The 27,399-nt window shown below is 48.1% G+C and overlaps 1 protein-coding gene across 1 annotated transcript in view; it reads right to left on the bottom strand.

The window, feature by feature from the left end:
• CSE1L (chromosome segregation 1 like) overlaps positions 1–27,399 on the bottom strand; it is a 399,917-nt gene that overhangs the window by 182,005 nt on the left and 190,513 nt on the right. The window contains exon 14 of the mRNA XM_078651858.1: positions 8,977–9,038. Within this exon, the coding sequence (XP_078507984.1) occupies positions 8,977–9,038 (62 nt within the window). The remainder of the gene's footprint in view (positions 1–8,976; positions 9,039–27,399) is intronic.

Below are 27,399 nucleotides of genomic sequence, written 5' to 3' on the forward strand. Positions count from 1 at the left end.
ATGGTGATACAGTAAGAAACTGGAACTGAAGCGAGGTGGACATTTCCGACATGGGAACGGCGCCAGAGAGCGGTCGATGCTGTATCTGTGCGTCGACAACGCGTGAACCGCAGGGATTGGGGGTGGCGATAGTGGGTGGACAAGATGAAAAAGTTGTGAATAAGTGGAGGGAATAACGTGGTTACAGGTGACCCCGTTAGGGCTAAAAATAAGGGTGGGGTGTCGTGATAATACGGGTGACCGGCTGGGAGCGCACAGTTATAGAGCTGGTACAATATAAGCGCTTACCGAGGAACCGAATGGCAACGGTGTGCCGCGGGGGAGGCTCAAGGGCAGTATCCCGGTGGGATGTCTGGAGGGAGAAAGTTACCATTTAAATCGGTGCTAAAGTGTTGCTAGAGCATAGGTGTGTGGTGGCACGAAGTACATACCTTGGGGTCGCCACGATGGGAGGTAATTTAGGAGCAAGGGCCCGGCAATGGGCGGGCGGGGAGAATGCAGCTGCCCTTGGTGGCAGGGCGCTCGTATGGCCGCTTGTCCTGGCCGATGGAGAGTTAGTCCTAGGTGGTCAGTAGACGCTCTGAGGGAGGAGAGCGGGGAGAAAGGCCAGATTAGTTCAGCCAGCGGTGACCCAGGGGGCGTTTGCCGGCTAAGAACGGTCACGGGTGCTTGGTTTACCTTGGTTTCGCTAGATAGCGGATTTCGTTGTCAGCAACGATGTGCTCACGTTTACCGTGCGTAATAGCAGGTACTGGAGTCTGCCGAGACAGATCTCCTTTATGTGGTGAACCTATTACGGGCGCCATTTCTGGCGAGGTCACACGGTATGGGTAGAGAAGAGAGAGGAAGGACTGTTACTGCTCAATGGAGGAAGGCGGCCGCCATCTTAGAACGGTTTGGGAGACTAGGGAATTGCCTGGTGCTCAGTGTTTGAACCGGCCTTCATGCTTGGACCGATGTCAATATGCAGAAGGAGTGGACAACTAGCCTGTACAGAAGTATATACAATTATAATTGAGAAGCTCAGAACAACGAGCCTGTAGGGTTGGAATGAACTCCACTTTTTGGACACATTTATGACATTTCTGACATGTGGAGGAATTACAGGGCTCGTTGAGAGTCTAACAAATTGAGTAGGTATCACTGAGCAGTTCAAAGTAAGGTAGCCCAGTCCTCATTTCTGTCAAAACTTGCTATAATTTATTTCTGAATGCAAGTTGCCACAGCTCAAAGAATTTGTCTGTATTTTTGTATTATTCTTGGTTTTTGTTCTGTTTAATTTGTACGTATTTTTCTCCCATTTCCCCACACTTCCCCCTTGTCGAAGGGTACCTGCTTGTGCCCCACTATTAATGTTGTTCGAAGTACCTGCTCTTTATCCCAACCATTGTATGAATAAACGTGCTTGTCCGGCTGGACATAGGATCTATATAGTAACCCAACAAGGTCTATATTCTATCTTTTTTGATAACCTACTATTTGCTTAGGACCATTGTTCTTTGTAAAATAAACCTACCCCTGTGGCCAGTGAAACAAAGTGCTACAATATATGGTATCTGAGAGTGCCAGAACACTCAGAGCAAGAGAAAATGCAGTCAGTCATGATATGAGAATTTGGAGGGGCATGTTTTGAACAGTACAAGTTAGATCTGGAGAAGCTCTACGTTGGGGCATTACATTAGATGAGGCATAAATCTTGATATTTCAACAACGTATCACTATCTGGTCTTCTCTCATGGGAGCCATCTTGCATTTGTACATTGGCAACAATAGTGAAGTACAAGAGCAATTCTGAGCCTTACATTCCTCAAAATGAAAGCGGAGATTTCTAGACTTCGGGCACAACTTTAAGACTGCCTGATTTGTTTTGCCTCATCGTCCGCGCAATGATCTGGATGTGTCAAAATTCGGAAGACCTCTGAATGGCAAACTCTTTGGTTGACTGTATGTATTGATTTAATTGGTCAATGGGACAAAACTTTGCTACTGCTGCTTTCACTGCAGCAGTCTCATTCTCAAGCAGTATTGCATTTGCCATTCAGTCAGATACATTGGTGTCGCGCTGGTAAATATAAGTGAGATTCCTCTATATTTTGTGAGCACCCATACCAGTAAATTTCAACAGACAACGCTCTTTTCAACTTGCTTGATGTTTGAGATGCCAGAGCGTGTGGCCTGGCTTCCGTTTGAAGCAAGTATCATGAGAGTAAAATCACAAAGGGCGCCTAACTAAACGCATGTTGCTTGAAAACAGGGAACCGGAAAGGTAGTCTGTATAACCAGACCACTCCCTTCAGGCAACTTGTACTCCGCATTTCACTTTACGTCTGGAGAACCCCTTTCCTGATAATTTCTGTTTTTCGTTTTTTTTAAAGGGGGAAAACAAACCATTAGCCATTCACAAAAGAAGCAATCTGAGAGGTGAATGTGTTGAAAAAATGTTTTTAAAGAAAAGTAGGAAGCTGCCTCTTTATATAGTATACCAAAACGAGGTATACTGTGTAAAGAGTCCAGGTATCACTTATAAGTGGACAGAAACCTGCTCTAACCATCCCATGGTGCTCTATCTAGGGTCGTGTGGTCTAGCAGCCTTAGGCTGATCAGAGAGGAGCGTTAGACATTTGCTGCATACACAGAGTAAAATGTTGCACACACTCGCGTTTTTATGCATAATGCTTTCCTATAGGAGAAAGAGCATTCAGTGCATGCATATACTTGCAAGACATTTCCATTAGACCCCTTTCGGTTGTGAGGTCGTAGAGGGACAAAAAACAAAGTTCCACTGCCTCCATAGCAACTGATGCGAGTGTGCAGGAGTGGGCTCCACACTTCATTTCTGGAGTGGAACGTTTTAAGTGAAGAGCCGCAGGGTGACACCTACCGACATACCGCTCAAACGTTTCCAGATCAAGTCTGATGCCTGGGGAATATTCAAAATGTGAGGAAATCTGAGGGTAGATAGAATCTCTACCAAAAGTTATGTCACTGTAGGAGGATGGCTTTTTGTAGGTTCACCCCCACGTTTTGATGACTTTAGGTACTGGTGTAACATTTTGCTCACAGGGGCGCTGACATCTAGTGACCAGTGCATGAGCTCAAACTGGCTAACACTGACTCGCAAGGCTAACTTGCATACAAGTCCCTAGTAAAAAGTACTCAGAGTATTTAGCGCCTGGTAGTTAAGGTGTCTTTAGAGAACTGCAGCACTACTTGTGCAACCACTAAAATGGCAAGCAGAGGTCTGGCCAAGTATAAACAGTGTTTTACATGCCCTGGTAGTGGGAAATATCTAATGTGGATTTTTCCTATTGAAAAGCCAGTAGCTCCACTGGATAACATTGGGTAATACGAATAAAGGGCACTTTCCGAATAGAACAAGCCAGAAGGGTGTTTCAGGGTGTGTAATTAATAGTTACATTAAAGTCAGTGTATTGCCAAAGTTGGTTTTAACATAACTATTTTAGAAAAGAAGCTTTATGTCTTAAGAGGGTGTCCAGACGAGAAGAACAAGTTACTTACCTTCAGTAACGATATATCTGTAAGAGGTATATTAGTTATAGATTCCTCACCTTAGAATTACCCCCAGGTGTCAGACTGGATTTGGAGAATTTTCTCAGCTGTACCTCAGCGCGTCGGTAGGTGGCGTCGGTTGACTCCACGTTAGTCGTCGGTGTTGTGATCAGCAGGATGAGGTTACGGTATCTACTAAGACGCTGCCCCAGCGCGCGGACGTCAGTTCTTTTACAACACTTTCCAAGCCAGAAGCGCAGAGCCATGCAAGACACTGACCACTGGTGCACAAAACTAGGGCCCTGAAAGGGAGTCCCTTACTCTAGAAGTCAGTTCGCAGAACAGGGAGGACGGGTGGGGTGCTAACAAATCTATAACTAATATAGGTCTCTTACAGATATATCGTTACCAACGGCAAGTAACTTATTCATCTGAAAGACTATTAGCTATAGATTCCTTATCTTAGAATAGATACCCCGGCAATGCCAACAGGGAGGTGGGTCTGGGAACCAAGTTCGAACCAGAAAGTCCTGGAGAACTGAACGGCCAAAGTCGTCTTCTATCCAGACTGGACTATCCAAGCAATAATGCTTTGTAAACGTGTGCAATGATGCCCATGAGGCTGTCTGGCAGTTGTCACAGGGAGAACTCCATGTCCTAAAGCAGTAGTGGCTGCCGTCGCCCTGCTGGAATGGGTGCGCAGTTACGACCGGAGGCTCCTTTTTCGCTAAGGAGTACCAGATCTTAATGCAAAGGACGACCCATCGAGAGATGGCTTGTTTTTACATGGCCCGACCTTTCTTGGCAGCCACATAGCCAACAAAGAGTTGATCGTCCACCCGGAATTGTTTTGTGCGATCCAGATAAAATAATAACGCACGTTTTGGATCCGGAGAGTGGAATCTCTCCTCCTCCTTTGAAGGACACAGGGGCAGGAAGAAGGTGGGCAAAGTGATGATCTGTCCTCGGTGGAAAGAGGTAACCACTCGAGTAGAAAAGAAGGTCTAGTTCGAAGGACAACCTTGTCTGGTTGAACAGCAAGGAAAGGAGGTTTAGAAGATAGAGCTTGAAGCTCACTCACCCTGCGAGCAGAGGTGATGGCAACCAGAAAAGCAGTCTTTTTTTATTTTTATTCATTTTTATTTGCATTTGTAACCAAAAATAACAATTACATTCAGCAAGACAATCAGCAAGCAGTATGCAATCTACAGGTCATAGGTGTTATGACCTGCCATATCATACACAGCACATATCGGACAAAGTCAATAGCAGTACATTACACTATTATGATTTTGTTCAACAAACGGTGTCACATGTTCAGACTATGCTTTAGTAATATGCAGAGGGATCTCGGACTCTTGTGCCAAGGAGGGCATAAGTACCAGGTGTGCACGTTAAAGGTTGTCTAAGTTCACAGTGTAGGAAGGTGGATATCTGACTATGGTTACCCCCAACTTTTTGCCTAGTGTTTTGCTGGTTTTTTACTTAGTTGGCCTGGGATCCTGCTATTCAGGACCCCAGGCTTCCTCCTCTCTCTGTTAAAATGGACTCCATGTACCCTAGGTACATATCTAATTGGATACTGAGTCACCTTATCAGTCCCTGTACAGTGTACCTTAGGTACCCAGGGCATAGGTGTACCCAGGGCCTACCAGGGGCTGCAGCATGTATTATGCCACCCCTGGCTTGCCATCCAAAACTGACAACTGGCTGCACGACAGCTGGGGCAAGGTGGTGTAATCACCCTTTGCTGTAGATATAGTATACCTATATCTAAACCTAAAATGGACACATATATTCCTATCAGTCACTCCTATGGAAGGCCTTATCAATCCTGAAGGCAGAGTGCTTGGAATTATGTGAGATGGTGCTCTGGCATGAGCTGAGCCCGTTTGCAGCTTGCGGAACCAAGTCCTAATAGCTGTTCCATGATAACGCTATACCATATACTCTTAAGTGCATTATAATCCTCGCGGTTAAATGCTAACTCTGGTATAACATTATCAAAACATGTCGAGTAAGGTGTCATACGATTTGGAATACTTACCCCCTCGCCAATTCTGGCGACGGGGGTAGCATTCCACCCTTCTAGAGGGACACGACATGTATGTAACTGAGAACCCCAGTTAAAGTTAACTCGAGCCTTTGCATCACAAAATGGATGCTGCCACCACAGACACAAGTCTGACCTCCTGCTGCTGGGAGTCCTTCCAGCGAGGGCGGCTTGGACAAAGGGTTTCCTGCCTTGGGAGGTGCTAGCACCACCCCAGACAGGATTTTGTGTATTGGGTAGGGTAGGGTAGGCTTGAAAGGAATGAAACATGCCCGGAGCACACAAGGTGTCCTGTGCATACACCGGTTCCAACCAGTTGCTGGGGCATCCCTGCCCCAGCTCTGGCGGGAAACCGGACAAAGGATAGGGGGTGTAACCACCCCCCTTCCTGGTCCCACCCAGGGGAGGGACCTAGTCAGTAGTGCAGCCCCCTTTAGCAGGATAAAGGTAGGAGCTGGTCCCATTCCAAATCAGATTATCCTGAACTATTCAACAAGAAGAAACTCTGGCCTTGGACGTTCTGCTCCACAGAAGACTGAAGAATCTCCCTTGTGGACAAGGAGTGTCCACCCTGCACAAGCAGGCACCATCAAGCCTCAAGCGGCTTCCCTTTGTCGTCTTCCTTCCAGGATCCAGACTTCAGAGCCCGACGAGACCCGGATTCCCAGACCTCTCCGACCTCAACCCACATCTGCAGCGAAGCAGAGACCCGTGGGTGCGACGAGACACGTGGGACCGGCCATCTTGGAAGAAACTGCACTTCGCTTACAGCACGACTCCCGAGGTAAACTCGACCAAGTGCTTTGGGGACTGAGAAGCCCCATCCCCGAGCAGCTCCTGCACCGAAGATCAGCCCTCCAGCATCCACGAGATCTGCGTGGGGCCCTTCTGCTTTGTTGCTGCTCGACGCGTTGTCTGGTCACTTGCCGGCTGGCTAGTGGCCTCCCAGACGACGAACCTTCGAAACTTTGCTGCTGGTCTGGTTGCTCCAGACTGGCCCTTGCTCCCTTCCAAAAGAGGGGCACCCCGGACTCTCCTAGTCCGCACCAGGCGCTTTCTTCACTCACCGCGTGGGTTGCCTTTGCCAAGGCCTGTTGACGCCGATTCCGGATCCAACACCGCACACAGCGAGAGCCTGCGTGGGACAGCTCGTGCCTCCATCCTGGTCGTCGAAGACACCTCCTGGTCCACGTGGCTGCAGAGTCAAGCGTCCACTCTTCACCTGATCGCGGCGACGACGACATCTGGTTCCTTCCTGGTTCCACTCCAGTCACTGGCTAGTGACTGTGAACATTGTCCCCTCTGCTTTCAGGTCTCCTTCACCAATCCACCCTTGGATTGCACCGGACAACTTCCTCCTGGTCGCCTGCAGCATCTTTTCTTTCAGGCTCCATTGACTTCAACGCGAGAACCCGACGCACTTTGACACCTATGCACCCGCGGCCCGTGGGTGAGGTAACAAGAGCATTTCGGTGCTCAAGGGTAGTTTAACTGTCCTAGTGTCCAGTTCCACAGTCGTTTTAGTCCTAACTAGTCAGGATTGTCCGTACTCACCTTTTTCTTGAACTGTACTGTCCATAGACGTTGTTACGCATCTCGCGTGTGAGTTCACACTCTGCACACGCGTTCCGTGGGCCTCCTATTACTTACCTAGAGTTAGGGTAGCGTGGTCCCATCGATCCTACAGCCTCTGGACAGCTCCAGTCCTTCTATTGACTTTCACATTCCACTTACTTAGTATATGGTTTGTCGTGCCCCTAGGGCACCGTTGTGATTTCGTGCAACTTAACGTATTTTTCAGAAGAGATTGTCATGTGCTTAGCCCTCTGACCTCATAAAGAGTTCAGAGGTGTTGTTATTAATAAATATACTGTTTATTTTCATAACAACCTGTGTGGTGTCCTTTCATCTGGTATTCAAGGGGTTATATTGTGGTAAAACAGCTGGCTTCACATGCCATAAAGAGTTTAGCCTAAGACTGCTATGTCCATGCTACCATTAGGATAGCTGGTCTATAAGGTTGACTTACAACCAATCACCATAAGGGTTGTTTGGACTGATACAAGGTGATCACTAGAACTAGTGAGCATCATATATTAGGCCAACTTCTCACACACAGTATTCAGCCAGTCTACAAATGGCTCCCAAAAATACAGGGGGGCGGGATCGCGCTGGCAGCTGATTCCAATAGGTCTACAATTGCGCTTTACAGTGTGTAACACTAATGACCCCATTTTTTGTGGTCAGCGTTCGAGAGGAGCACACAAGATAAGTTAAGACCAGATTCAAGTCCCACTGGGGCATTACGAAAGGAATAGGAGGAAATAGGCGAGTAATGCCCTTAAAAAAATCTATTTACATTAGGGGACTTGAAAAGAGAAGGCTGAACTGCACTCTCTTCTCCTCTCACGACTCGCCAAGATAGGTGCGTCGGGCATTGCCTGGAACTGGCTTAGATCCTTCTTAGAAGATAGGGCCCAACTGATCTGGATGCCCTGTGCTCCTCTTCTACACAGTTTGTGACCACAGGAGTACCCCAGGGGTCTTGTCTTAGCCCCCTTCTTTTTAATATTTATGTTACACCTTTAGTCTACTTGACAGAGAGCTTGGGAGCCAAGGTGATGGCCTACACTGATGACACCCAGCTGCTATTCACTTGGGACACTAACGATGAGTCAGTTTCTTCGGTTCATCATTGCCTCTCATCCATTTGTAAATGGTTAGCAGCTGCGCCGCTAAAGTGCAATGAGGAGAAGTCCTCTTCTTCGGAAAATGTTCACCTAAATTCCGAGAATCTCTTTGGCCTCCTGAGCGCTCTGTGCAAACCTCTCTAGGGAAACCAGCTAAGAATTTGGGGGTATGGTTTGATGAGTCTTTCTTTCTCATAACATATTAAGAAGCTGGCCGGTAATTGTTTTGGTCTCCTCAAAACTATGAGGAAGTTTTTCCCTCTTCTTCCTCAAGCAGCGAGAGAAACTGACCTGTGCACTAATTTTGTCCCGGTTGGACTATGCCAATGCACTATACATTGGCACTCCAGGTTACCTGCTGAAAAATCTGCAGGTTGTCCAGAACGCGGCGACCAGACTACTTCTGGGTATCTCTACCAGGAGCAGTGTGTGTCACCATCTACATTCACTGCACTGGCTCCCCGTCGCGGAACGGGTTAAGTTTAAATCTTGGAGGCAACTCATTACCAAGGAAGGCTACTGCTGCCTGGAATGCCCTGCCCCTTGTCCTACGCAATATCCAGGACCCGGTGGCATTTAATAAACATTTGAAAACACATCTCTTCGCTTAAACAGACACTTTCCCCCTTCTGCTGGTAACGCGCCGGGACAATCATGAGTATCCGTGTGCGTCATAAATTAAAATAACATAACATGACAGAAAACAAATAACTTAAAACTTACTTGACTCCTGAAAATCATTACATATTTGATGCCATCAGCTTTAAGAACGGGAAATTCATTCACTATAAAAAGAAAAAGGAAATATTTACTATACAATTTCAAGTACACAAAGATATCTTCTTTCTGTATTCACAGATGCATCATTCATAGCAATGTTTGAGAGGCAATCTGCTTTTCCATCTCCAAATCCATCTAGTGTATGCTTCAAAATCCATGAACAAATTATCAACATATATGCCAGACTTAGAGTATATTCCCATGATCCAATCAAACCCCACATCAAGTGTTGTCACAAGGTATTGTAGTCATTTCATATGACAGAGTAATATTTTTCTCTTGGTGTCTACAAAATCATGTGAAAGTTTTGAGACTAAATGCTCATGTCACAATGTGGAAGGTGCTTATGGAAACAAGAACCCACAAATCTCAAAGCCTAGGTACTGCTCTACCAAAAAACAAAAAAAAGTAAATTGTGAAACCGGTACAGTCAGTTGAGGTCTCTTTGCAAATGTGCAAACTGGTCTTTTTTTCTTGATCCACAACATGTATCTGAACTCATTCCAAGTGTCTTCAAAGACACCGATTTAACGGCCCTGTCCCAGAATGGCAAATAAAGCATTCCATTTATCTTGAATACAATAATTCAATGTACATCATAGTACAACATAAAAAATGAAAACCTATCAATATCCTATTTGAACACCCAACCATGATTGTTCCCTTTACTAATATGCACTTGTGGATGGGCTATGAAGAGGTGATCTGCCAAAAATGACTTGACTAGAGCCAGACGGTTTATCAGCATAACCCCTGCGTGTCAGAGGTTTGCGCTCTGTAGCTTTATGTTGACCTCATTCTGCCCCACAAGTGACAGTCAGAGCAGTTTGTGTCACCCAAGCAAGCTGGTGTCAGTTCCTTTCTTTCTGAAGCTCTGTATGTGGATCCAGAGGTAGGTCTTAAAAAAAATTCCCAAAATTATTTCAGGGTGATGGGGATTATGGACCTTCTAAGCCTTCAGGTACATCAAAGTCCAAGAAGAAACATAAGAAGGCCAAGTGGAACTGCTGAGGCTTGCCACTTCCCTTCTGAGAAGTTGCAAGTTTGTCACGGTGTACTTCAGTCCCACTCCTGGTCCCCGGCTGAGGAGCCAATACAGCAGTTAAGCCCGAATTTCCTGGGCAGTCTGCATCATCACAACAGAACGAGGCTATGAAGGAAACTAGGTTGTAAATCTTTGCAACCTGCCAGCTACCTCTGGCATGCCTTCGGTTCTCATGGATCCTCAGAGGCCTCCAGTCAGGTGAGCACTTGAGGCGTCCTGTACCTGTTTAGGGTTCAGCTCCAACTTCAGAGCAGACGACGTCTGGCTGCAACGTCCATGCTAGTTTCTGCCACATTGACACTAGCCAAACACTTGAAAAATGTTGTCCTAATGTCCTGTCACATTAGGAACCGAACACATCTCGAACAAGGACTCCTAATAAAATATTTGACGTGCCCGGTCCCCCTTCTTTCGGATTCTGGCAAAACAGCAACTTTAACTAGGCCTCCAGAGTACCAAACACATTTGTTTTTTTCTCCTCACAAATGCTAGCAGCTCACAAGTAAATTTATAAAAAATACCAAAACTGGATAGCTATATCTACAGGCAGCGTCTTCCTTCTTGAGCAGGAAATTAATAAGTATTGAATAGAGATAAAGGTGTACATAGCTGAGAAGTGGGACAGTGAGGCTTCGACAAAATTCAACCCATAAATATTTTCCAATAAGGCTTGGCACACTTGCATCAATGCTTTAGCATCAAAGTACTAATGCTTGGTAAACATTTGCGGCAGCCATTAACCCCTTAAGTGCTGCCGTCGGCCAACGGTCGTCACTGGCACTACCTCCCCAGTGCTGCGTGCGACCGCTGGACGTCCAGTTCAGCACCGGATAATGGACAGCGCAGCACTGGGGAGGTTTGTTTACTAGCTCCCAAGTGGTTAAGTGTGGCCTTGGAAATCTTTTGGAAATGTATTCACAAGATGGATGTTTTGCTGTGTTGCTTTTAGTGAGCATAGACTGCTCAGAGTAGACCGTACATTCACCTTCTGAAATTATGAAATCAGTCTAGCAAAGCCCTGTTATGACTAGGCAGGACCTTTATTAGAAGGTTGATAGGTTACAAGCTGCTAGAGTTAGATTATTTTTTACAGTGTCAATGCAATCCCAACTCTTCAAATAAAGAGTGTACATTGCAACATGTGCTGTCGAAATTGAAAATAAATGTAATAAGGATAATGCTGGGTTTATGTGAAAGTCTGCTGCCACCAAAGCTTAACTTCAATACATCTGAAAGACTACCCTGAAGAAGTTTGCAACATGTTAATCACACGTAAATGGTCGCTTTTTAATTCAATTTCTGGAAGATTGCAACGAAAAAGGCCATTGTTCTGAACAAAAAAAGAAATTAATAAATTGTGAAAAGTTCCACATGATTGGGCACATCTTAGATGGGACCATGTTCAATTCCAGTGGGTGCTAGGTGATATGAATATATGAAAGGAACACACTAAACTTTTGAAACAATAGGCTGAACAGTTGGAGGATCCACACATGGGTGAACTATCTGATGGTTTTTACAAAGTATTTCTTTCCACCAAGCAAACAAGTTCAAGTTAATGCCATCGTGCTAAACAAGCCATTAGTAAACAGATGTCAGGCCCAAGCTGTCATGAGGAAGATTATTCTGTAAATCGATTTTTTGAGACAATGTATCAGAAAAATTGAGTTACAGCACAAACGTTACATTTTGCATTTGGATTGTGGCAAAACTATCCATCACCTATGTGCCCCATAAATGTTACAGGTGTGGCGCAGCGTCAGGGAGCAGGACTCCGGACCATGGGGTTCATGGTTCAATCCCTGGCAGTAGGTTAGCCCAGCACCAAGTGACTCTGGGCAATAGCTCGCTTAATCTTCCCAAAGGTTCCCAGCGCCGGGACACCGCTCCGGAGGTAGCTGTGCGCTTTACAAATGCTGGTATTTCATTTCCAGCCACCTCTTGTTTGTTTCACAGTTTTAACAGCTCTGAAGATCCCAACTCAACCAGCATGCCAATCTTCAGACCTCACAAATACTTGCTCTGGCTATTTAATACCTCCAAGCATCTTAGTGCCCCTACATTCCTTGTGTAGACTATTGAGATTTTGCTGTACGTGAAGACACAACTCTTTTGCTGAATTACTTGAAAGAAAGATTGAAAAGCTGGAGTGACCGCTTTTGGTTTGAGCATCTTAACACTTTCTGCTTTTAATCAATGGCCCCTAGGTGAGATGGTTTTGATTTTCACCCCTATCGTAACATCTAAGCATCTGTGTTCACTTAATCTCAGGCAACAGGAGTGTAAAGTGAAAAGCAGGATAACATTAGGCAACCCTATTGAACCCAAGGAATTGTGCAGCACTACTGGAATGAAATGTCTCACCTCTTCCACAATTAACTTTTGCCTTGAATGTATAAGGTTGCCACCAATATGTCTATGCTACTCTATCAGAAAGCAATTAAAACCTTATAAAGAATCATTTTCAATATGGGTGGAACGCACCTGGTCTTGATGGCACTCAAAGATGCCTGTAAAGGACCAAGACGTACACATTTATATCCCCTGGCAGGCCAGGCATAACAAGGACCAGACACATGATGAGAACCCAGAGGTCAATCTGATGCCAAAGGTTAAAAGTAATTTGATACCACTTGTCCACCACTCAAAAGTTTAAGCTGCTAACTGTGAAAAAATATGTAGACTGTGTCCGCTGCAGTCATCGGAGCACAAATCATTTTGCTCTTATAAAGACAATTATGCCTTGCAAAAAGGTCATCTTAACTCTTACTTTGATTAAAAAAAACTTGAGCCTTTCAAGATTAAATGGAGTACTGTTAGACACTGAGCAATTAATTGCGAAGGATGCGAGTCCTCCATAAGTAATAAGTACACAATTGTCTTTTTACTGTGAATCAAATATCGCATTGTAACACTAGACTCAAGAAAGCAAAGCCGTCCAAGGCCTACTCCGGGGAGGTGGTGTGGGCTAGTATTCTCCGCTCACTGGGAGACAAAAATATTAAAATTGCCTAGTCAATGCTTTTACCTGTAAAATGGAAATAACACGCACTACTGGATATTAAATTACAAATACATACAATCAAGTAACTGGAAATACCCTTAGTGTCACCCTCATAACACATTACACCCCTAGTGGACCCTGAATCCTATATCCATAACACTCCAACCTATACTAGAGACAATGAACAAGTTACTTACCATCAGTAACACTCTTTCTGGTGACTAACCGTAGATTCCTCATCTTAGAATATTCACCAAGCATCCGACTGGATCGAGAAAAAAAAAACTTTGAAGCAGTACCCTTACGACTCCGAATGAGAAGTACTCCACTCTAAATAGGTGCTACCTATGCATGCTGATATTAGTTGCTTTATAAAATCTTGCACCTGCAAACGCAGAACCAAAATGTAATTGGTTGTCACCAGAGTGCAAATTCCTAGTTTCGGATATTTTTAGAAGAAACAGTCCAGTTTACATGGCGGATTAGTGAGGAATCTGTGGTTAGAGAACCTTTATCATAAGGAAAATGCTACTTACCAGTATGCATCTGTTCTTGGCATGTAGAGCTGCAGAGTTACACACTATGCATAGATGGCCACCTAGAGTTGGGCCCGGATGTTTGCAGTTTGTTTTGTTGTAGAAAAGACTTTGGGAGTCACAGGATAGGTGACTCCTCCTTGGGATGATACTGTGCATGGGCATCAGCTCCATCCCCAGATTGTTTTTCGCCATTAAGGAAGTGATGGACATCACTACCTCTTGTACAGCTCCATGTGATTTGAATCGAATTAAGATAATACTGGAACAGATAAAGGTAGCCGGGGAGGCGGGTGGGCGTGTGTAACTCTGCAGCTCTACATGCCAAAAACAGATGCATACTGGTAAGTAGCATTTTCCGTTCAAGGCATATGAGCTGCAGATTACACACTATGCATAGATTGTATAGCAGTACACACATCTAGCGGCGACCACCCGTATCTGTTGCAGTTGTTTGAAACCGTGTTTTCAGTACAGCCTGGCCCACAGTGGCTTGTTATTTCGTTTGCACATCTACACAACAATGCTTTGTGAATGTGTGCGGTGTAAGCCATGTAGCTGCTCTGCATATGTCATCTAAGGGGATGTTCCCTAAGAATGCCATTGAAGCCCCTATCTTTCTTGTTGAATGGGCTTTTGGAGGAATTGATAAAGTGCGTTTTGCTTTTTGGTAACAAATTTGTATGCATTTAACAATCCATCTGGCGATCCCTGATTTAGATATAGGGTTGCCTTTATGTGGCGGCGAAAAAGACACAAAAAGTTGTTTTGTTTTACGAAACAACTGTTTCCTTTCGATATAGTACAGTAGGGCTCTTTTGACATCCAAGGTGTGTAGAGCTCTTTCTGCGACTGTTTGAGGCTGTTTGAGGCTGCGAGAAAAATACGGGCAGCTCAACAGATTGATTTAGATGGAAGGGGGAATAACTTTAGGAAGGAATTTAGGATTAGTACGAAGAACCACTTTGTTATGATGCATTTGCAAAAAAGGTTATTGAATGGTAAGTGCTTGTAATTCACTAACCCTTCTAAGAGAAGTAATTGCTACCAGGAAAGCTACTTTCCAAGTTAGGAATTGCAATTCACATTTATGTAATGGTTCAAAGGGAGGACCCATTAACCTTGTAAGAACAATGTTCAAGTTCCACACTGGTGCTGGTGGCGTTCTGGGAGGAATTATTCTTTTGAGTCCTTCCATTAAAGCTTTAATAGCTGGTACTCTAAAAAGAGATAGATGTTGTCTATTCTGTAAGTATGCTGCAATGGCAGCAAGGTGTAGCCTGATCGACGTATAGGCTAGGTTACACTTTTGAAGGTGTAATAGATATCCTATGATGTGTTGGATAGACACGTCTAGGGATCTATTTGGTTGTTTTGGCAGTATATGACAAAGCGTTTCCACTTAGCAGCATAACATGCTCTGGCAGTGGGACCTCTAGCTTCTTTAATGATGTTCATGCATTCTGGAGGAAGGTGTAAGTAACCAAACTATGACCTCAGGAGCCAGATCGCTAGGTTGAGCTGAGCTGGGTCTGGGTGTCTGATCTCTCCATGGTTCTGTGTTAATAGGCGTGGAGATGGATTTAATTTTTGATGTGGTACTACCGACATTTGCAGCAGCGTGGTGTACCACGGTTGTCTAGCCCAGGTTGGAGCGATTAGAATGAGTGTCAAGGAACGCGGTTGTAGTTTGCGCACCACTAACGTAAGTAGTGGGAGAGGAGGAAAAGCGTACGCAAATAGTTTTGACCAGTTCATCCATATCGCATTGGCTTTGGACAATGGGTGTGGGTATCTGGCGGCAAAGTTTGGGCATTTTGCGTTTTCGTGGGTGGCAAAGAGGTCTATCTGAGGTTGTCCCCACATTTGGAAGAACGGATGAAGAACTTGCGGGTGAAGTTCCCACTCGTGGATCTGCTGTGTTTGTCGACTTAGCAAATCTGCGATAGTGTTTTGTACTCCTGGGACGTGTTGGGCTAAGAGGAAGATCTTTAGCGGTATAGCCCATCTCCATATCTGCTGTGCTAACAGAGAGCTGCAGAGAGTGTCCCCCCTTTGTTTATGTTATGTTATGTTATGTTAAATCTGCTTCTATAGCGCATGGCTACCCCAGCAACGGGGCGTCCCAGCGCTTGTAGTACATAGCTGTCATATTGTCTGTGCGGACTAAGACAGCCTTGCCAGACACTTGAGTTTGAAATGCTTTCAGAGCTAGAAACACAGCTAGCAACTCCAAATGATTGATGTGGAGTAACTTTTGTTGCGGTGTACACCTGCCTAGCATGTTGTGCTGCAGTAGATGTGCTCCCCAGCCGGAGAGCGATGCGTCCGTTGTCATGACTATTTGAGGAACTGGCTCTAGAAACGGTCGCCCTTTGGAAAGGTTTTTGGTGTTCCACCATTGCAGAGAACGATGAGACCGACCGTCTACCAACACTAGGTCTGTTAATTGGCCTTGAGCCTGGTTCCATTGGCGTGCTAGGCACTCTTGAAGTGGATGCATTTGCAATCTTGAGTGAGGTACTACAAATATGCAAGATTCCTATGAGCTGCATGTACTCGAGCTGGTAGCGAGTGTTGTGGTTTGAATTTTGTTAGGAGAGTTTGTACACTTGTTATCCTGGCTGGAGAGGGATGAGCTAGTGTTATTTGGGTGTTTATTGTAGCGCCGAGATACTGTTGTATATGCGAGGGTTGCAGATGCGATTTGACGTGATTTACGGTGAATCCCAAGTCGTGAAGCAGTTGAATAGTAGCCTGAGTGTGTTGCACACACTGTCTGTATGAGCTGGCTTTTATGAGCCAGTCGTCCAGATATGGGAAGATGTGAATGTGCTGTCTTAGGTGTGCTGCTACTACTGCTAGGCATTTGGTAAACACCCTTGGCGCTGATGTGACTCCGAATGGGAGTTCTTTGAACTGGTAGTGTTGTCCATCTAGCACAAATCTGAGATATTTTCTGTGTGCTGCGTGGGTGGGAATATGGAAGTAGGCGTCCTTGAGATCTAGAGTGACAAGGAAGTCGTTTAATACCAGTAATGGGAGGACCTGTTGTAGTGTGACCATATGAAAATTATCCGACTGTATGTAAATGTTTAGAGGTCTGAGGTCTAGGGTCTTAGGGATCAGTCCTTCTTTGGTATTAGGAAATATAGGGAATATACTCCTTTGTTTTTCTTATGCTCTGGAACTATTTCTATTGCATTTTTCTGCAGGAGGGATATTACCTCCTGTCTGAGCAATGTTAAATGTTCCTGTGACATTGGACACTGCTTGGGTGGTATGTTTGGGGGGTAGATGTTAGTTCCAGACAATAACCTGACTGAATAATTTGGAGCACCCACCTGTCTGATGTGATGTCTTCCCAGGCTGGCAGGTACTGTTGGAGTCTTCCCCCGACAGGAGTGGAATGAGGCGGGGGAAGTGGAAGGGAGTCACTGGGCAGGGGTAGAGGCAGAGCGTGAGTTGTTATTTTTGCCTCTGCCTTGGTTATTGTTACCCCTGTACCCACCCCTTAGTTAGCCTTTACTGTAGGTAGACTGTGTAGGGGCTTTGTAAGAGGTAGAAGCTGTGTCTGACTTATATCCCCTGGTGGCACCTCGATAGGATGAGCGACGAAATGAACGTCTGGGAGCCTGCGATTGCAGGGCTCCCATAGATTTGGCAGGGTCTGTATCTTTTTTCATTTTCTCTAGTGATACGTCTACCTCGCGTCCAAATAGGTGTTGTTCGTCACAGGGTTGGTTAAGAATAGCGCTTTGTACCTCAGGTTTGAACCCTGATATGCATAGCCATGCATTTCTGCGTAGCAAAACGCTGATGTTAACTGCCCTAAAGGCAGTGTTTGCTGCATCAAGGGCACACCGGATAGAGGTGTTTGTGATGTTTATCCCCTCTTGGATGAGCTTGTTTGCTCTATCCTTGTACTGGTCAGGGAGGTGCCTCATTAATGACTCTAGCTCATCGTAATGTGCCCTGTCATATCTGGCTAGCAGTGCCTGTGTATTGGCAATACGCCACATGTTTGCTGCTTGAGACACTGTTCTTTGGCCTGATGCGTCAAGTAGCTTAGACTCCTTATCTGGTGGTGCAGCCTCACCCGATGTTTGTGAGTTTGCTCTATTGCGTGCGTTGGAAACTACAAGTGAGTCTAATGGTACTGGGCCCTTAATATAAGCTGGGTCTGAGGGGGCATTCGGGGGTTAATGACCCTAGTTCTGACTGGGTCTTTGAAGACTTTAGGGGCATGCTTGATCACTCCTTTAAGCACGGGTAAGATGGGTGAAGACCTTTGTGCATTATCGAATGTATCTATCAGGAAGTCTTCCTCAACAGGGTCTGTGTAAATATGTAACCCATGGTAATGTGCAGCCCTGTGAATTAATTCGTTAAACCCTATAGTGTCTTCTGGTGGGGAAGGTCTTGAGGGGTATATGTCATCCTGAGGGACATCTGGGGTGGTATAATTGTCCCACGGGTCTGGGGATCCTGTGGGCGTTGTTGGATCCGGTATGTTACCCCCCAGCCCCCCCCCATATCATCAGAGCTATCATCCCTGTGTGGTGTGATAGGGGATGCTGGGGAATGCTGTGGTATAAGAGGTGGTGGTGATGGTACAGGTGAAAGGGAAGGGGAAGGCAGTCTTAAGGGGGAGGTAGCCATGTCCTCCTTTTTTGAATGCGGAGCTGGTGTGTCCAGTGGTCGCTTTTTTGGAGCCAAAACTAGGCGTCCAGTGATTGGACCCTTGGCCAGAGTCTTTTGAGCTGGGTCTGGATAGGGTAAATCCACTTCAGGGGATTGATCTTTTGGTGCGGAGGGAGTCTTGTGCACCGAGATGGCTTGTTTTGGTTTCTTGGCAATGTCTTTCACCGGGGAGGCTGCCGTGTTTTTTGGCTCCGAAGCTTTTTTCTGTTCCTGTGTGGTTTTTGGATCCGAAGGCTTTTTCGGACCCAATGATTTTTTCGGTTCCGGTGTTTTGGAATCCAAAGCGTGTTTGCTTGATTCCGGCCTGTGTTTCGGTGCCGAAGGAGTACTGGTGTGCTTCGGTGCCGAGGTTTTGGGTATCGGGCCGTTGTCTTTTACGGTGCCGGTATGTGTGCGCCGGCACCGTGTGAAGGTCAACTCGAGCGCGAGTCGCCTGAAGGCTTGGTTAGCTTCTTAGCCGGGCCCGGAGGTGTGGCAGTAGAAGCGGTTTGACGGTGTGCACCCGAGCTGGAGGGCGAGGGTGTGACCAGGGCCTTCTGTGTGGAGGAAGGGTCGGGGTCGGCAGTCTTACTTACAACCCGCTGTGCTGGAATGAGGTCCTCGACGTCGGAATCTTCTGCTTCGGAGCTGCTGTAGACGTCGTGCTGTTCTGGGACGTTGACGCCCTCCTCGAAGATGTCGTCCGGAATCGGAGCTGAAGATCTTTGAGCCATTGTTTTCCTCGCTCTTCGGTCCCGGATAGTCTTTTTGGAGTGGAAAGAGGCACAAGCTGAACAGTCTTTCGCCTCGTGCTCCGGAGAGAGACCGAGGTTACACACCTCGTGAAGGTCAATGTGGGAAAACTTCGACCCACATTGAGGACACTTCTTAAATGGCGTCCTTTCCATGAACTGGAGTCGAGGCCTAGGTAGGTCCGAAGGCCGTCAACGACAACCGGAATCGAGATCCTCGATGTTTGGAGAGTAGCGTCGACTGGAAAGCTTTCGAAACTAAGTTTTTGTAATTTGGTGAGGATTGCGCGCCAAAGGAAATCGGTTCCAACACGGAGCGCTAGAAGCACAAGTTACTACTTGTGTAACGATATATCTGTAAGAGACATTAGTTAGTATTAGATTCCTTACCTTAGAATATCCCCAGGCGTCAGACTGGATCCGGAAATTGTTGCGTAGCAGTACCTTTGCGCGTCGGTAGGCGTCGTCTGCGGCTCCGCGTCCTTCGTCGGCGCCGTGATGACGTCGTCGGAGTACTTAGACGCCGCCTCCGCGTGCTGACGTCAGTTCTTAGACACAGCTTTTCCGCGCCAGAAACGCAGAGCCATGTTAAAAATCAACACTGGTGCCATTGAAACTAGGGCCCTGAAAGGGGATAACCCTAACCCTAGAAATCGGTTCGCAGAACGGGGAGGATGGGTGGGTCGGTAAGGAATCTAATACTAACTAATGTCTCTTACAGATATATCGTTACACAAGTAGTAACTTGTCCATCTGAAAGAGACACGTTAGTATTAGATTCCTTACCTTAGAATAGATACCCCAGCAATACCAACCCCGGTGGTGGGTCTGCGAACCAATAATCACACCAGAAAGTCCTGGAGGACGGCACGGCAAAAGAAGCCATCCCTCCGGACCTGACTGTCCAGGCAGTAGTGTCTTGTAAACGTGTGCAGCGATGCCCACGTAGCTGCCTGGCAGATATCCTGTAAGGGCACACCCCGGCCCAGGGCAGTAGTAGTCGCCGTGGCTCGGGTGGAATGAGCCCGTAATCCAATAGGAGGCTCCTTCCTAGCCAAGGAGTAGCATGCCTGGATACACAAGATGATCCACCGGGAGATGGTCCTCTTGTGCACCGCTTTCCCCTTCTTAGCGCCCAGGTAACCAACAAAGAGTTGGTCATCCACCCGGAACTGGCGTGTGCGATCCAAGTAAAATGAGAGCGCACGTTTTGGGTCCAGACGGTGGAGCCGATCTTCCTCTTTAGAGGGATGCGGTGGCGGGAAGTAGGTTGACAAGATGATAGACTGCCCGATGTGGAAGGCCGTGACAACCTTGGGCAGGAAAGATGGCTTAGTACGCAACACCACTTTGTCCGGATGGACAGAAAGGAAAGGTGGAGTACAAGAAAGGGGCTGGAGCTCACTCACTCTCCTGGCAGAGGTGATGGCAACCAGGAAAGCAGTCTTCAGAGTAAGAAGGCCGAGAGGACAGTTGTGAAGTGGCTCAAAAGGAGCGCACATCAGAAACGTAAGAACCAGGTTCAAGTCCCACTGAGGCATCACAAACGGAACAGGAGGAAATGTGTGTGTGATGCCTTTTAGAAATCTATTTACAATAGGGGACTTGAACAAAGAAGGTTGATCAGGCAGCCGCCGAAAGGGCAGAAAGGTAGCCCTTGATAGTGCCCAGAGCAGAGCCCTGCTGGGCAAGAGAAAGAAGGAAGAGAAGAACCTCAGAGAGAGGGGCAGCAAGAGGATCCACATCCTTTGCTGTGCACCATGCCACAAATCTGTTCCACCTGCAGGCGTATACAGACTTTGTGGAGGGACGCCTGGCTGCCAGAATGACGTTACAGACTTCAGGAGGCAACTCAAATGGCCTCAACTGTCGCCGCTCAATCTCCAAGCATGGAGGTAGAGACTGGACAGGTTCGGGTGGAGAACCGTCCCCTGCTGCTGCGACAGAAGGTCCTCCTGAAGAGGCAGACGAACCGGGGGATCGACTGACATACTGAGTAGCTCTAGATACCAGTACCTTCTCGCCCAGTCCGGAGCCACAAGGATGACTTGAGCCCGGTCGCGCTTGATCTTCTTCAGCACTCTGGGCAGAAGTGGTATAGGCGGAAAGGCGTACAATAGACCGCAACTCCACTCGCGACGAAAAGCGTCTCCGAGCGAGTGCCGCCTTGGAAATGCCAACGCGCAGAACTAATGACATTGCGCGTTCTCTTCGGTGGCGAATAGATCTAACCAAGGCTCTCCCCATTGCGGAAAGAGGCCTTGCGCCACGTCCGAGTTCAGACGCCATTCGTGATCCATCATGCACCGACGGCTGAGCTCGTCCGCCCTGGCGTTCAGAGAACCTGCCAGGTGTTGAGCCACCAGGGTCACGCCCTGGCGTTCCAGCCATTGCCAGAGGCGCAGAGCCTCCTGGCAAAGGGTCCACGACCCCACCCCGCCCTGTTTGTTGCAGTACCACATGGAACCCCTAACCTGCGCAGATGAGCTGCGACCACCGCCATCACCTTTGTGAAAACCCGTGGGGCGCTGGTAAGGCCGAAGGGGAGCACGGTAAACTGAAAGTGCTCGTGGCCAACCCTGAACCGCAGGTAGCGCCGGTGGGCCGGCAGGACGGGGATGTAGAAATAAGCGTCCTGCAAGTCCAACGCTACCATCCAGTCTCCTGGGTCCCGGGCAGCTAAGACCTGAGCCAGTGTCAGCATTTTGAACTTCTCCTTCCGGAGGAAGCCGTTGACGTTCCTTAGGTCCAAGATAGGGCGTAGGCCCCCCTTGCCCTTCTTGGGTACCAGAAAGTAGTGGGCGTAGCAACCACACCCTACTTCTGGCCCAGGAACGTGCTCGATGGCCCCCTTGGCCAAGAGGGCCATAACTTCCTCCTGCAGAAGTCGCAAATGATCCCGCGATACACAGTGGGTCTGCGGTGGCATGGCTGGAGGAGTCGCATCGAAGGGGAGGGAGTAGCCCCTTCGGACGATTTGCAGCACCCACCTGTCCGAAGTGACAGTGCGCCAGTGGTGGTGGTGATGGCGAACCCTGCCCCCCACTGGCGTCACATGGGCCTGAAAGCACAGACTAGGAGGGTTTTGAGGCGGATACTGCGGGGGAAGGTGTGGACTGACCTAGCCGTTGACCTCTACCGCCCGGACGGCGGTTCCCACGGCCGCCACTGCGTTGGGTATTGCCCTGCGGAGCGTGGCTGGCAGCACGTGTGGGCACACCCCTTCCGTGGCCACGAAAGGAGTGAAAAGCAGCAGATTGCTGGCGCGGGGCCGAGAAGCCCAAGGACTTGGCCGTAGCCCTGGAGTCCTTAAAGCGCTCAAGCGCATGGTCTGCATTGTCGCCAAAGAGGCGACGGCCATCGAACGGCATGTCCATCAACGTGTTCTGGACATCAGCCGAAAAGTTGGCGGACCTCAGCCAGGCGTGGCGTCTGACCGCCACCGTCGTTGCCATCGCTCTACCTAGCGAGTCGGTGGTATCCAGCCCACACCGGATGGAATATTTGTCTGCATCCCGGCCCTCCACAAGGGCTTGGCCGAGTTTGGCCCGTACCTCCAACGGACACTCTGGCAGCACTTCCGCGACCGTATCCCACAGAGAGTGGGTGTAACGGCCCAAGAGGCATGCGGTGTTGGAAGACCGCAGTCCCAGACTAAGGGATGAGAAGATCTTTTTGCCATACTGCTCATACCTCTTGGATTCCCTGTCCGGCGGAGCAGACGGGAACGCGGTTTGGGAATTGGAGGCCTGGATGACCAGGCTCTCGGGAGTGGGGTGGGTGGACAGGAAACATGGGTCGCCCGGGGCTGGGCGGTGGCGTCTGGCCACGTTCCTATCTACGGGCGAACCCGTAGCGGGCTTGGACCAAGTGCCCAGAAGAACGTCGGTCAAGGCCTCATTAAAGGGCAGCAGAGGCTCGGCCGAGCTTGACTGCGGTTTAAGGACCTCAGTGAGGAGATTAGTCCTCACGGCCGCGACGGGGAGCTCAAGGCCCAAGGCCTTGGCAGCCCTCATAAACACCACACTGTAGGTTGCCCCCTCCTCCGAAGCCACGGTAGGAGGGGAGACAAAACCAGTGTCTGGAGAGGTGTCCAGGCCACTGGCCTCCCCAAGGTCTCCTGCCCAGTCCTCATGAGACTGATACTCTCGGGTCAGAGGGTCCTCAGACCCCTCCCAATCCACTTCCTCACCCATCTCCTGATACTCAGGGTTTTCAATTAATGGGGCCTGTTCATAGAAGTGAAACTCTCCAAACGACGTCTGGAGCGGCGCCCATCGGGGCCGTCCCGACGTCGGAACAGGAACGAAGGAGGAATCGGGGACACCTGATGGTCCGACGTTGGGGAGGTCGTAAGGTCCACCAGCGACGACCCAGATCCCGAAGAAGGCCTAGTGGGGTCCCGCGGCGCCGGGCCCGAAGGCACCGGTGGCGTCGGGATTGTGGGGCCTAGCGGCGCCGGGCCCGAAGGCGTCGGCAGCGTCGGGGCCGAAGCACCCGACCCGCTAGAGGCCCCAGACGGGTCCTCTGGCCCCGAAGGCGCCGCGGAGCCCGTCGGAGGAGAGAGTTTCCTCATGGCCATGAGGAAGCGCTCTATCTCCTACGGCGCCGCGTTTAGCCCAGGGAACGGAGGGTGTGGAGCTGGACGCGGCGCCTACGACGGAGCCGCGTGGGCGGTGTCACCCGAAACCCCGGCCGCATCGCGCGAGTGTCCGGGGGGGGGGGGGGGTGGGGGAGGAGTCCTCTTGGACTTCTTGTGCTTCTTACCTGACGACGACTTCGACCCGGAGGAGTGCGGCCTACTCTCGGAACTGTGGTGGCTCCGAGCCCGCGACCTGTCCCTCGACCTCCCGTGGGACCGGGACCTCTCGCGGCGCGGGACGACTGCCGGAGTTCGAGACGCCTGGCTTTCGAAGAGAGGGCCCGGCAGTCAGAGCAGGCCTTGTCGTCGTGGTCGACGCCTAGACAAGTTAGACACAGGTGGTGAGGACATCGTGCGGTCGCAATCCTCACAGTGCTTAAAGCCAGGCATCCCTACGGCACCGATCGGAGTCGTGAAGACTTCGAAAAATGATCAAAAGATCCAAAAAGTTAGTCCAAAATTGACTAAGGGTTACTGCTTTTTCCAGATCTGCGCTTGCTGGCGCGGAAAAAGGAACTGACGTCAGCACGCGGAGGCGGCGTCTAAGTACTCCGACGACGTCATCACGGCGCCCACGACGCCGAACGCGGAGCCGCAGACGACGCCTACCGATGCGCAATGGTACTGCTACGCAAAAATTTCCGGATCCAGTCTGACGCCTGGGGATATTCTAAGGTAAGGAATCTAATACTAGCGTGTCTCTTTCAGATACCCCTGGTGCCAGCCAGAAACCGCGAATCCAGCCCACTCTGCACCCGCCGCCTGGCCCCCAGTGATCCAAGACCACCAGGACGTCCCCCCGGCGACTGGCACCCGAAGTCCAGTGCCCAAAGACCCGCCTCGATGACCCAAATGCCGCCTGCAGCCTCAGAACCAGGGACCCCCTCAACCACGACCAGTTGAGGGTAAGAGTTCCCGACACCCAAAGACACCCCTGCACCCAGTGCCCGACGGTCCCCTGTGCCCTCCTTTGGGGTACTTACCTCTTCTCCAAGAACCCAACTTACCTCTCGAAGTGGTGGTCACACCTGAAGAATCTCAGTCCTTGGGCATGCAGCCTTGGTTCACTTTGTAACTTTCCCATTGGATAACATTGAGTGTCCAACGGCTCAAAAGCACCCTGCACCCAGCCGTCCGAGTGCCGCTGGAAGGGCAACTACTACCCTACTCCCCCACTTGCTCCGAGTAAGTGACCAGGAGCTAAACTCCCACAGCCGCGTGGCCTGCCTGCTTGCAGCCACCAACCAAAGCCCCCTACTCTCCATTGGATTGCATTGGGCCTACTCTCTCTGCACCCGGCTGCCCATGTGCCACTGAGGATGTAACTACTGTACCTTTCCGACCCTGGGAGACCAGAGTCTATGCCCAGAACCTTTACCTCACCAGTCGAGTACTCACCGTTGAGTAGTCACCTGAAAGCAGATAACTCACTTTCCTTACATAGGCTAACATTGACTGGTTTTCTCTGAAATTTCTTCGAAGTGTGGAGTTTTAAAATATTCCTCTAAAATCAGCCCAAAATCAGCCCAATAATGATATCCGAAATACTCACCTGGGATCAGGAGAGAAGCCAGTGCTGTATTTTTTACTTCAGTACTGAACCGCAAAAGTAATCTTAACTGTACTTACCAGTTACTTGTATTTTCTTCCATAGGAAACCATTGACTGTTTTTCTCTGAAATGTCTTTTAAGTGTCGATTATTGCAAATTACAAATATTCTTTAAAAATCGTACTAACTACTGAAACGCAAATACTTGCCTGTCTTAGGTAAAGGTCCCAGTGCTGAACCTAGGAGTCCAGTACTGGATTAGAAAAGTAACGAGAACCTACTTTACCTGTGACTTGAATTTCCTTCCATAGGATAACATTGCTAGTTTTTCTATGAAAAGTTTTTAAGTGTTAACAGCTTAGGTCCCGGGACGGAATCCAGGATCCAGTCCTGTGGTTAGAAATGTAATCCTGAAAGTAATCAACTGCATTTATGTAGAAAAACCCATTGTGCTCAATGTTAAATTGTGTTGCATATTGCAACCCCAGTAACTATTGTATTTACCAAGTCTATTGCCATTCTGCAAAGTAATTACCTAAAGTCACTCATATTGAGAAAAGTATAATTTGATACCTGTTGGTTCTAAAATAAAACCACTATATCTGTGGATATAAAAACAATTGGCCTAGAGTTCAGTTCTTGAGTGTGTGAAACCTTTTGCTGACTGAGTGTGTACAACAAATGCTTTACAATGTCCTCTGGTACTGCCTTACTGCTCGACCAAGCTACCATTTTAGAGAGTAAGGTCAGATCAGACTTTAACCTCTGTTATACCTCTGGGGATTGGGGACTCTACACACACGGTACCTGACTTTGGTCCAGTATATATAGAGCCACTTTCTTGCAGCCACTTCTTCCGTACTGGCACAAGTGGAGCTCTTTTTCATGAGTGGGCACAGCAAGCACAGTCCCCTTAGCGGGGACCTTGGGTGCAACAGATGAAGTCCAGTCTTTGGTGCAGCCTCTTTGCTGGGTCCAGGAAGCAGCAGGGATGTCCTTCTGTCTTATTTCCAGCCCAGTAGTGATTGGAGGACTGTGTGCCACGGGTGCCGCTTTTGTGCCATCTTCGTGTGTGTGCGGGGGAAACGCATTAGTCAATGGGGTAAACCTTCACACTTTATATCACTTTCTGGGGGTTTGGCCAGAAACCATTCCTGCATGCCCTTCTTTGCTTGAATCCAAGATGGCTCAGGTAATAATTCCCGAATGAAGCTCTGGGAAAACCACTAAGATATACCCAGCATACTGAGCCGCCACTCCTAGAAAACCACTTATGCAACAGGTTTTCTCCGGCTGGAGAGGTCAGGCTGACTGCCTAAACAAAGTGATGAGCAGGGAAGATGCGATTAGCATTTGCTTCACTAAGGTGGTACAACAGTAAGGAAATTAAAGCTGGGGAGCCTGGGCTTAGTCACTTGATACTTAGCAGAACCGATACTGTAACAGCCACCATCTTCCAATGCTTCTGACCAAACTGAAACCTTGCATGTAATTTCTGCTTTTTCAACCTCCTTCATTGTATCTACAAGTGGGGGATAGCAGGAGCTTCCACACAATAGCTTCAGAGACACATCCAAGTATTTAAATAAAATGAGAAAAAAATGATAGAGATGGGGTACCCGAGTCTTTTAAGTGTAGTAGATATCACAGTGAGCCTTGTCATAGTTAAAAGGCAAAAAATACAAAGAAAGGCTCTAAGAACAACTTACCACTCCAGCATTGATCCACTTTTGTCTGCTTAGTCAAGCCCTCTCTTACCATATATTTTTATTATATGTTACCAACAATGGTTGGAGCAGGGAATATCGTTTTTATGGTCAAGAGCCCTGCACAAAATTAATAGTCTAAACCTTCCAGAGTTGCTCTTCATAGTTGTTGCTGAAACATTGCCTCTCTACCTCTTTATAAAGGGCTAATATGGCAAAGGACTTCTCTATGACCTAATAAAACATATCTAATATACATGTATAAATAATTGTACTTTTTTCCTTCTTTGTACTAATCCCCTATGAAATTATTGCCTTCCTGAACAGCAACCCTGTGGCATAAAAGCGGACTTCGTGCTTTGGAAAAGACATTTGAGTAAAATGGCGTGAAAGTTTTAGTAGAGGAACTTGTGCGTGTTCAGGTAGAGGCAGCGCAAACAATACCTTA

Source organism: Lissotriton helveticus, chromosome 7, assembly GCF_964261635.1.
Source record: "Lissotriton helveticus chromosome 7, aLisHel1.1, whole genome shotgun sequence".
NCBI lineage: Eukaryota > Metazoa > Chordata > Amphibia > Caudata > Salamandridae > Lissotriton > Lissotriton helveticus.